Raw genomic sequence first — 12,511 nt, 5'->3', positions numbered from 1 at the left:
AAAAGAAGACGTGGCCTGGACTCCTCAGAGCAGGACCGGGCATTACCAAGCAGCCCGATTAGTGCTGCTGGCTCTGCAGACGGTGCAGTTAAAAGTAAGAGGAAAATTGAGGTTTTGCAGGGATAAGCTCTTCATTCAGCTGTCAGCTATTGCAGGGAATTTTTCTGACAAGACAAATCTTGGTTGACTATAGAACCCATTCTAAGTTGGATGGATGCGTGCTATGGCAGGAGTTTTGGCTGCAGGAAAGCTCAGGCCTCCACAATTGATAAAACAGAACTATAAAAAGAGCTCTAAAGGAGCTTCCAGCGTTTTGTCATGACTGAAATTTCTCTCAAAATCACAGAAAAGCACTTGTGTTCTCACTGACAGAGAGTTTCTCATTGCTACATAGCAGAGAAAACAAGGGAGTGCCATTTCTGGGTGTCAAAAGTTTTACCCCAGGGAAGTGAGATTGGAGCAATTATAGAAAAGATATGGTGATCTGTGTTGAGAGGGGTGGTGAAGGAGTCGCCATTATGTGATGGTCAGATAAGCAAGTGTCTGTTCGTCTTCCGTACTGCATGGTAGGTGCCCTGGAGAATTCAGAGAAAAGTAGCATTCTGGTGAGGACACAAAGCTAACAAAAGTGCAGCCTCCTTGCTGAGACATCTCATGTGTGCCTGGCCTTCACATGCTAAAGGACAATGCCCTTCCCAACCCCATCTTCCTTTTTAAAAGTTTTCTGTTGTAGTAAGAAAAATAATATATCATATGGTTAAAAAATGTGTGGTTAAAATGGCAAGGTTTGTGAGAAACCTGTATGTCACACAAAATTGTGTATGTATGTAAAGTATGTGATGTGTATGTAGATATCTACATATCCATATGTGATATGTACACATTTTATAAATATATAAAATACATGTGTGATATGTATATATCACATAAAATTTGCCATTTTAACCGTTTTTAATTGTACAACTCAGTGGCATTAATTACGTCACCATTATCTCCAAAACGTTTCATTAACCCCAAGCGGAAACCCTGTAATCATTAAGCAATAGCTCTTCCTTTCACGCTCCCCTCCCCCACCCCTGGCAGTCTCTTAGTCTGCTTTCTGTCTGTGTGGTGTAATCACATTTGTTTATTTCTGTTTTTGTCACTTTTGCTGTCATATCTTAGAAATCATTGCCAAGTTCAATATACTGAATTGTTTCCTCCATGTTTTCTTTTAGGAGTTCTATAGTTTGAGACTTGGTGTTCAGGTCTCTCATCTACTTTGAATTAATTTTTGTACATGGTGTGAGATAAGGGTCCAACTTTATTCTTTTGCTTGTGGATATCCAGTTCCCTCAACACTTTGTTAAAGAGACTGCAGTTGAGTAGACTTGGCGTTCTCATCAGACATCATTTGACCATATGCATAAGCGTTTATTTCTGGGCTCTATATTCCATTCCATTGGCCTGCTTTTCTCTATGCCTTGCGATGTATTTTTGGTTCAACACTGGACATTTGAATATTATATTGTGGTAAATCTGGAAATCAGTGTCACTCCCTTCCCCAGGGTTATTATTATTAATTTTTACAATTGAAGACTGTAGTAGTCTTGTTTTGTGACTTTTCCAAACTATTTTTGAAAAGACTGTATTCCTTGTCATGTATGGTCACTAGACTCTGTTCCTTGGTGATTGCTTAGTGTGTTCAGTCCGGCTTCTTTCATTCAGCATAATTGTGAGATTCATTCATGTGGTAGCATACATCAGTAATTCATTCCTGCTGTTACTGAGTAGTATTCCATGGTTTGAATATGACACCATTTTTATACATACTTTCACCTGTTGATGGATATTTGAATTGTTTCCAGTTTTTGGCTTTAACAACTAAGACTACAGTAAACGTTGTATTTGAATCTTTGTGTTACCTTATGCTTTAATTTCTCTTGGGTAAATACTTAAAGGTGAGTTCATATGGTACGTGTATGGATTGTGTTTTTAAAAACTGCTAAGGTGTTTTTCAGAATGGTTGAATCAAGTTACACTCCCACCAGCAGTGCTTGAAAGTTCCAGTTCCTTCATCTCCTTGTCAACATTTACATTAGTCAGTGTTTTTGATTTTACACATTCTGAGGTAGGCAGTGAATGTCATTGTGGCTTTACGCCACGTTTCCCTGATGGCTGGTGATATTTGACCATCTTTTCATGTACTCATTTGTCAGTTTTATATCTTCTTTGTGGAAGTGTCTGTTTAAAATATTTCTCATTTTAATTAGGTTGTTTAGTTGCTGAATTTTGAGAATTAAAAATATATATATATTCTAGATATTAGTCTTTTATCAGATAGATGATTTGGAAATATTTTCTCCCAGTTTGTGGCTTTTCTCTACTTTTACTTAACAGGGCCCTTTGAAAAAGAGGAATTCATAATTTTGATAAAATCCAATTAATGTATTTTTTTCTTTTCATACGTTATGTTTGTAATATTATAGCTACTAAAACCTTTAACTCAGGATCACAGAGATTTCTTCCTATATTTTCTTCCAGAAGTTTTATAGTTATGTTTTACATTTAGGACTATAATCCATTTGCATTAAATTTTGTATATGATTAATGAACAGATCAAAATAAAAGTTCTTTTGCATGTGGATCTCCACCTGTTCCAGCACCATATGTGGAAAAGACTTCTCCTTCTGTATTAAATCACCATTGAATCCTTGTAAAAAATCAATTGACCATAAATATATGGGTATATTTTTGAATTCACTATTGATCAATTTATTGTGATGCAGTATCACAGTCTTTATTGCTGTCACTTTATAATAAATACTGAAGTGAGGTAATGTATATTCTCAAACTTTGTTCTTCTTTTGTAAAAGTTGTATTGATTATTCTGGTCCTTTGCATTGTTACATGAATTTTAGAATCAGTTTGTTACTTTCTACACAAAAGATTGCTGGTATTCATACAAAACGTTCTTAGGAAAAATGAAAGAAGATAAGAATAATTGGAGCTATATACTGTGTTTATAGATCAGAAGCACCTATATTGTTAAAATGCTAATCTTTCCCAAATTAATTCATATGTACCTCTCTGCCTCAAAGGGGTCCACCCCCTAGTTCCTGATATTAATGGCTATATATGTTGTGTTATATAGCCAAGGAACTTTACAGGTGGGTTTAGGTTATAAACCTTCATAAAGGGAAATTTTTCTGGATTATCCAGGTAGATTCAATATAACCACAAGGGCCCTTAAAAGTAAAGTGAAAGGTGGAAGAGCCAGTTAGAGAGTTGTGACAGAAGAAGAGGCAGGAGAGATATGAAGTGTGAGAGGGGCCTTGCTGGCTTTGAAGATGGAGTAATTGAGGCACGAACCTGGGAATGTGGATGCCTCTGCAAGCTCAGCACAGCTTTTGGGTGACAGCCAGTAAGGAAACGGGGGCCTCAGTCTTACAGCTGCAGGGAACTGGATTATGTCAACACCTGAATGAATAGAGGAATAGTTCCTCCCCTAGAGTCTCCAGACGGGTAGGCAGCCCTGCCAACACTGTGGCTGCGGCTTCATGAGACTCTAAACAGACATCCTGCTGTGAACCAGCATACTCTGACCTATGAAAACCATGATGTAATAAATAGGTGTTATTTCAAGCTACTATGTTTATGATCATTTGTTATGGCAGCTTTAGAAAACTAGTACACATCTGTAATGTATAGAATCCATAGTTATGCCACTGATCTTATTCTTGATATTGGCAATTTTGTTTTCTCAGTTGTTCTATTCAGGTAAGCTAAGCGTTGACCAGTCTTACTGAGCTTTTGAAAGAATCAGGTTTTGGTATCATTGCTTTTCTCTAACATTTTTCCATTTTCTGTTTCATTGATTTCTGCTCCAGTCTTTATTATTGCTTTTTTTCTACTTATTTTGGGTTTCATTTGCTCTAGCCAGTAAGGAAAAAATAAGCAGATCATTTAAACAAAAACTTTATAAAAGAAGTTATATGGAAGGTACATTGAGAAGTGCCCAATGTTGGCTGGGCATGGTGGCTCATGCCTGTAATTCCAGCACGTTGGGAGGCTGAGCCAGGTGGATCATTTGAGGTCAGGAGTTTGTGACCAGCCTGGCCAACATGGTGCAACTCTGTCTCTACTGAAAATACAAAAATTAGCGGGTGATGGTGATGTGTACCTGTAGTCCCAGCTACTTGGGAGGCTGAGGCAGGAGTATCACTTGAACCTTGAACCCGGGAGACGGAGGTTGCAGTGAGCCGAGATTGCACCACTGCACTCCAGCCTGGGTGACAGAGCGAGACTCCATCTCAAAGAAAAAAAAGATACTCAATGTCATTAGTCATGAGAGAAACGCAATTGGAAACCACAGCAAGATCCCACTACACATCCACTAGAACATCTGAAATCAAAAAGGCTGACCAAGTTTTGGTGAAATGTAGAAAAACTGGAATTCTCATACACTGCTGGTAGGATTGTAAAATAATGAAATCATTTTGGAAAATAGTTTCACAGTTTGCTAAAGCATAAATGTTTCAAATAACATTACATAGTATTAACCTGTCATATATCCAGCCATCTCATTCCTCGATGTTAACCAAGGGAACTGAAAGCATGTGTATATACAGAGACTTGTATATGAATGTTCATAACTTGTTCATTTGAAATTACCAGACACTGGAAACAATCCATGTGTCCATCGATAGGTGAATGGTGTGTACCTTGTAACATACCCACACACTAGCATACTACTACACATGAAAAAAGGATGAACTATTGACTCGTACACCAACATGAAGGTTCTTAACATGATTATGCTGAATATTGACTTTTTGGTCTAGATGATCTGTCTATTGAGAAATAGACGAAAAATACAACCGGCCAGGCATGGTGGTGCATGCCTGTAATCCCATCGCTTTGGGAGGCTGAGGTGGGTGGATCATGTGAGGCCAAGAGTTTGAGACCAGCCTCGTCAATATAGTGAAACCTCGTCTACTAAAAATACAAAACATTAACGGGGTGTTGTGCATGTACCTGTAATCCCAGCTACTTGGGAGGCTGGGTTCCCCAGCTTGAGCCTGGCAGGTGGCGGTTGCAGTGAGCCAAATTGTACCCCAGCCTGGCGACAGAGCAAGACGATGTCTCAAAAACCCCAAAACAACAACAAAAGCAATGGTGTAATTACAGAAAACCTGCATCTATAGTGAAAGAAAAGAGATGAATGGCTACTGGGAGTGTGGGAGCTGACCAGAGGAGCAAGATGAGCTATAGGACGTATAGGAACATGGGCATGAATAAACTTCTAAGGTCAATGGGCATGTTCGTGATCTTGATTACAGTGTTGGTTTCATGAGTATACACTTTACCAGGTGGAAGTTATATGCATTTTAAGTATATGCACTTTGTAGTATGACAATTATCCTTGATAAAGAAAAAAGGCAACCAGACGATAAACAATGAATCGGTGTGTTAACAGTGGAGCTATATCTCTATGTCCATTTACTTATTTTCAGGATGGATTGCTATTCTGGGTGCCATCTGGTTGCTAATTTTAGCTGACATTCATGATTTTGAGATGATTCTACACAGAGTGGAATGGGCAACCCTTCTGTTCTTTGCAGCACTGTTTGTTCTGATGGAGGTAAGATTTTAGAACTTTTGCCATGTGACATCCTGATTTTGTATTTCATATTTTATTTGGCGAATGGAGAAAGTCTATGTCTATAAATCTTTCCTCATATCCTTTGAGTGGAAAACAATGGAGGTTGTAATTGGATTATTTTAAGTTAACCAACTTTACCTTGGCTACTGAGGTATTTCTGATAGTATTCTTTATTTGGTTGCTGTTTTTATTTTCTCGAATTATCTTTGTGGTTTGTAAACTCATTCTAATTTCATTCTCTATAAAATATAATTTATTGTAAGTTTAGTTTGGAGCTAAATTACTTTTAATAGCAAGTTTACAAGGCAGTATAACCTTGATGATCTGTTTCATTTTGGGTAATATTTGAGTAAAATTTCTGTTATCACAGAAAAGACTACATCAGTAATTTGTATTGTTTCAGTTACAATTGTTGTTACAGAATTACTCACAATACTTTTAAATCTTGAGACGTCATTTACAAACTCATGTCCTCCTCAAACAGAGAGGTTCACTAACATAGAAAGATACTATTTCTCAAAGCATTCCCCCAGCACCACTTCTTTGCATTTCTTCAATTTAACATGTAATGTACTTTCATTTTCATTAAGCTAGGAATATTTTCTAATTTTTCATACAATTTCCTTTTTTGACTTATGGATTATTTCAAAGGCTGTTTTGAAGGTCCCAAATATTTGGGGATTTCCCATGTTTCTTGATGTTTTTGATTTTTAATTTAATTCAGTTGTGGCCACAGGACATACATTGTACAATTCAGTCTTTTTCACTTTATTAAGACTTGTTTTTTGGTCTAGCATTTGATCTGTCCTGGAGCATATCCTGCTTGTGATGTGTATTCTGCTGCTGTTTGGTGGGGCATTCTACGAGTATCAGATCTGTCCTGCTTGTCCATAGTTCTGTTTGTCTGTTGCACATTACTAGTGATATTCTGTGAAACCATTTTATCAGTTATTTAGAGTGGAATATTGCAGTCTTCAACTATTATTGTTGGATTGGGTATTTTTCCTAACTTGAGGATTGGTGGTTAAGTGTATATACTTTTATAATTATTACATTATCCAAATGAATTGAACTCTTATCATTTCTAACTGTCTCTTTTTCTCTGGTAATATTTTCATCTTAGGGTCTATTTGCCTGATACTGGTATTGCCACTTCAGCCCAATTTTGTTTACTGTTTGCGTGAGTTATCATTTTAAAAATGATAAAAATTTGATGCTGATAAAATGAGAAAATGATAATGATAAAATGAGAAAATTCAGTCTGACGATTTCTACGCTTTAATTGAAATGTTTAATCCATTCACATTTAATACAATTATTCATATGGTTGGCTTCATGTCTGCTACTTTGCTTTTTACACTGTATCTCATATCTTTTATTCCTCTTTATTTTTTACTGCTTTTTAATTGTGTTAAATTGTATTTTCTTGTATACTATTTTAATTCTCTTCTTTGTTTCTTTTATAAAAACTATGTTTTTGAGTTATTTTATTATTGATTGCTCTAAGGGTTAAACTGTACATCTTAAGTTTAATGCGATCTGTGCTGGATTAATACTAATTTATTTCCTGGAAAATATAGTCATCTTGTTCCAATATAACTCCATTTGTTCTCCCTTGTTTGTGCTTTTACGGTCCCATATGTCATACTTTTATGTTATTTGCCTAACATATATAATAGTCTTATCATTTCAATTATTTTATGCAATGTAATTTATACTAATGAAGAGAAAAAAAGAAAAACAATAAAAAAGACATACCGTTGACCCTTGAACAATGTGGATTTGAATTGCGTGGGACCACTTATATGGATAATTTTTTCAATAAATGTAACGGAAAAATTCTTTGGAGATCTGTGACAGTTTGAAAAAACTCACAGATGAACTGCATAGCTTAGAAATATTGAAAAAAAAAGTAAAAGTTATGTCACATAGACCAGTGAAGCAAAGTAGAGAGCCCAGACATAAGGCCGTACGCCTATGACCATCTGATCTTCGACAAAGCTGACCAAAACAAGCAGTGGGGAAGGCACTCTCTACTCGATAAATGGTGCTGGAAGAACTGGCTACCCACATGCAGAAGGCTGAAATAGGACCCCTTCCTTATACCATATACAAAAATCAACTCAAGGTGGATTAAAGACTTAACTGTAAACCCCAGACTATCAAAACCCCGGGAGACAGCCTAGGCAATACCATTCTGCACATAGGCACAGGCAAAGACTTCATGACAAAGGTGCTAAAAGCAATGGCAACAAAAGCAAAAATTGACAAATGGGATCTATTAAACTTAAGAGCTTCTGCACAGCGAAAAGAACTATCAACAGTAAACAGACAAACTACACAATGGGAAAAAAATTTTGCAAACTTTGCATCTGACAGAGGTCTAATATCCAGCATGAATAAGGAACTTAAACAAATTTACAAGGAAAAAAAAAAAAAACACCAAACAGCTGCATTAAAAAGTGGGCAAAGGACATGAACAGACATTTTTCTTTTTTTCCTTTTTCTTTTTTTATTGTACTTTAGATTCTGGGGTACATGTGCAGCTCATGCAACATTGATCCATAGGATCCTCTGTGCTCCACCTTTTCATCCCCTTTTCCACCCAACCCCTGGAAATCACTGATCTTTTTCCTGTCTCCATAGTTTTGAATTCTCCCGAATGTCCTATATTTGGAATAGTGCAGTATGTGGTCTTTTCACATTGGCCTCTTTCATTTAGTAATATGAATTTAACTTTCTTTCTTGTCTTTTTGTGGCTTGACAGCGCCTTTCTTTTTAGCTCTGAATAACATTCCATTATCTGGATGTACCACACTTTATTTATTCAGCCACCATGATTTAAGGACATCTTGGTTGCTTCCAAGTTTTGGCGATTTTAAATAAAGCTGCTACAAACATCCATGTACAGCTTTTTTGTGTGGACCTCTCTTCAAATCCTCTCAGTAAATATGAAGGAAAATGGTCAGAGTGATAACTGCAGCACCTAGAGCACTCCTGAGTTGCTAATGTTCTCAGCATGTATTCCAGGAGCGTATGGAATCTATCCGGACTCTTCTTGTGTTTCTTTATTACCCAGTACCTAGCACCTCCTCATGTAACTGAAAGTCATGTCAGTAAAGCAACCAAGCAAAGTTGCTGCTTTCTAAGAATTAAAATTCTGAAAAAGATGTTGAGGTGGGCATTAATTGAAAGAGGCAGTTTTGGTACAGAAATCAACAGGAAGGATTTCTGACTACAACTATGGGATGCATTGTTGCCTCAGTTTTCAACCTTCATGTTTTTGTTTGGGTCCTCAGCAGAACATGTTAATCTATCATCATTACTTATATCTTCTTGACACCATAGCATCAGTCTAGAAAATCAAGAGGGGCCAGGCGCTGTGGCTCATGCCTGTAATTCCAGCATGTTCGGAGGTTGAGGCAGGCAGATCACGAAGCCAGGGGTTAGAGGTCAGTCTGGCCAACATGGTGAAACCCCGTCTCTACTAAAAATACAAAATTAGCCAGGCTTGGTGGCTCATGCCTGTAGTCCTGGCTGCTAGGGAGGCTGAGGCAGGAGAATTGCTTGAGCGCAGGAGGCAGAGGTTGCAGTGAGCCAAGATCATGCCACTGTACTCCAGGCTGGGTGACAGAGTGAGGCTCTGTCAAAAAAAAAAAAAAAAATCAAGAGGGAGCTGAGCTTATTATTATTGCATTAACTTTGCTTGTTTTATAACATTGTATGAATTGTGGTTTTCCAAGATGTTCAGTGATTCTTCAAATTGAGTATCTAAAGTGTGGGGAGTTGAACGATGGAGTCTTCATGAGGCGTGCCTTAAGGGAGACAGTTGAGATGCCTTCCTTTCCCAGGCTTCCCTGAGGGGCAGCCTAACGCTGTTCTGAAAAGTGTTAGACTTTTCAACCCAAAGGTACAATCAACTGGGCAAGATGCTCTGACCATCCTTTTGGAAGTAGGAAAATCACTATTAGCAACCATTTTGAGACCTGGATGCTTTCACCTCTGTTATTTTATCCTCAGATGTTCCTGTTCATTTTGCCCCTACTCATCCTTGTGTAACAGGTCCTCACCTTGCCCCTCCTCTCTGTGAGCAGTCTGACCATCATCATCAAGCTTAACCAGACCTCACGGTAGCTGGTTCCAGCCTCCGGCATAATGAGGAGGTGGATGGTTTGGAAGATTTTTTCCGTGCCATGGATTCTCAGGACCATGAGAGCACTCCAGTGGGCACGCTCAGAGGAGATCTGTGCGCCAGTCCCGGGTCCAGGAAGGACTTCCAATCCAGGCAAACAGGTTATAGTTCACATAATGTTTAAGATCACTGACCTTCACATCAGATGGATCCATGTTCAGATCTCAGCTTTGCCACTTCCTAGTTATAAAAGTTTAGACAAATTATTCAATACCTCTGAGCTTCAATTTTCTTATCCTTAGCATAGTCTATTAACATAAATCATGCTGCTTGTGAGAACCAAGATCATATTGAAGTACTGAGCCCCATGTTAATCTCCTAGTTGGCATTCATAAATTGCTGTAGCCCATTATTATTATGGTTTTTTAGTAATAATTTGATTCAAAAGCTTAATTCAACCTTTTGTTTTTTTTTATAAATTTTAAAAATGGCACAAACATTATATAATTTAGAAAAATAGTTTACTCAAAAGATTAACTACCTGACAGATCTCTAAAATGCTTTCTCTCCTTACCTCTTTTAGCTGATTACTCTCTGATTATTTTTTTTATAGGACAATAATGTCGTAACATCCTTGTCTACAGAGAGTATAGAAGGATACTCTATTCTTCTTGCATGCTGATCAAAATTTGTATTATTGTTTTTTTAAATCTTTATTATTAATTCAACCTTTTCATATTCAAACTACTCACTGTTAGCCCAGAAGAGGATAAGGTTTGTATACTGAGGTCCTAGGCAAACTCTCTGAACATCACAAATGTCACACACCCAGCTCCCCTACCCCAAGCAGCTGTTCCCTTAAGAATGGCCTCCTTTGTCTTCATGCCCTGGGCTTTCTTCTCTCATTTTGCACCTGCTATCTGACACCTACCTGTGACTTCTTCCAGATTTTGAGGGCTTCCTGGCCCTTTTCCTGCCATTTTGCACCTGAGTTCTCCAGCGTACATTTTGGATCGGACCCTTTTTCTATCATGTTGCAGTGATTCTGAAACAGGGCCCACTCGAAGCACATACAGTAGGTCAGGAGTATTCTATGTTTTGGAAAACAGTTGTAGACCTTTGGGTCTATTAATCTATGTTGCACTGACTTTTGTTACTGAGTCAGATTGTCTTTTAGAAAATGTGGTCAAATCATAAGAGTAGTTGGTGCAATGAAAACTGTAGACAACCTGTCCCCTGAAATTCAACATCAATTTTGAATATGTCTAAATTTGGATAATGGAACACGTTTCCGTAGATTTAGAAGGGCTTTCAAGTTAGTTAATGAATAACCTTTGTTAAGGAATGTTATTTTACTTATTTTTTTATTTTATAGTGACTTGAAATGTTAAGTGGCCTGTAAATCCATGTTTAAAAATTTCTGGATGATTCTTGGATATAGGGAGTATATAATGTCAATATAAAAATGTTTACCCTTAAAAGAAGAAAAATTAGAATGAAACTGTTAGGCAGGAAATGTCTTTTTTTTCTTTCCAATTTGCATTTTGGGTTCAGGGGTACATGTACAGGTGGTAAATGGCATGTCGTGGGGATTTGGTTTACAGATTATTTCGTCACTCAGGTAATTAGCATAGGACCCGATATGTAGTTTTCTGATTTTCATCCTCAAGTAGACTCTAGTGTCTGTGGTTCCCTTCTTTGTGTCCATGTGTACTCTATGTTTAGCTCCTACTTACAATAATGAAAGCGTGCATTATTTGGTTTTCTGTTCCTGTGTTACTTTGCTAAGGATAATGGCCTCCAGCTGCATCCATGTTGCTACAAAGGACATGGTTTCATTCTTTTTTTGTGGCTGCATAGTATTCCATGATATGTACTACATTTTCTTTATTCAGTCCACTGTGGGTGGGTATTTAGTTTGGTTCCAGGTCTTTACTGTTGTGAATAGTGATATGATGAAAATATGCATGCATGTCTTTGTGGTAGAATGATTTATATTCCTTTGAGTGTATATATGGTAATGAGATTGCTGGATTGAATGGTATTCTTTGAGGAATCTCCAAACTGCTTTCCACATTGGCTGAACTGATTTATACTCCCACCAGCAGTGTAGAAGGGTTCTCTTTTCTCTGCAGCCTCACCAACATCTGTTAGTTTGTCACTTTTTAATAACCATTCTGACTGGTGTGAGATGGTATTTCATACTGGTTTTGATTTGCATTTCTCTAATGATTGGCCATGGTGAGCATTTGTTCATGTGCTTGTTGGCCATGGGTATGTCTTCTTTTGAGAAATGTCTGTTCACGTCCATTGCCCATATCTTAACAGGGTTGTTTGTTTTTTGCTTGTAAATTCGTTTAAGTGTCTTATAGATTCTGTATATTAGGCCTTTGTCAGATACATAGTTTACAAAAATTTTCTCCCATTCCATTGGTTGTCTGTTTACTGTGGTGATAGTTTCTTTCATTATGTAGAAGCTCCTTAGTTTAATGAGACCCTGTTTGTCAACTTTTGTTTTTGTTGTAATTGCTTTCTGGGTTTTTGTCATGAAATCTTTGCCAGGGTCTGTGTCTAAAATGGTACTTCCTAGATTCTCATCTAGGGTTTTTTTTTATAGTTTTAGGTTTTACATTTAAATCTTTAATCCATCTTAAGTTGATTTTTGTATGTAATGGAAGGAAGGGGTCCAGTTTCAATCTTCTGAATATGGCTAGGCAGTTATCCCAGCACCATTT

General features: G+C 37.4%; 1 protein-coding gene across 3 annotated transcripts in view; it reads left to right on the top strand.

Annotated features, from left to right (window-relative positions):
- The window catches only part of OCA2 (OCA2 melanosomal transmembrane protein), a 218,243-nt gene that overhangs the window by 111,083 nt on the left and 94,649 nt on the right, over positions 1-12,511 (top strand). For 2 of the 3 annotated variants that reach the window (XM_037731346.1, XM_017508501.2), the window contains one exon: positions 5,496-5,623. The exons of the other annotated variant lie outside the window; for it this stretch is intronic. In XM_037731346.1, the coding sequence (XP_037587274.1) occupies positions 5,496-5,623 (128 nt within the window). The remainder of the gene's footprint in view (positions 1-5,495; positions 5,624-12,511) is intronic. 3 annotated transcript variants of the gene reach the window in all.

The sequence above is a fragment of the Cebus imitator genome, unplaced genomic scaffold (genome assembly GCF_001604975.1).
Source record: "Cebus imitator isolate Cc_AM_T3 unplaced genomic scaffold, Cebus_imitator-1.0 Scaffold392, whole genome shotgun sequence".
Lineage (NCBI taxonomy): Eukaryota > Metazoa > Chordata > Mammalia > Primates > Cebidae > Cebus > Cebus imitator.
Note: the sequence above shows the minus strand (reverse complement) of the source record. Positions and strands in the feature narration are given on the sequence as shown.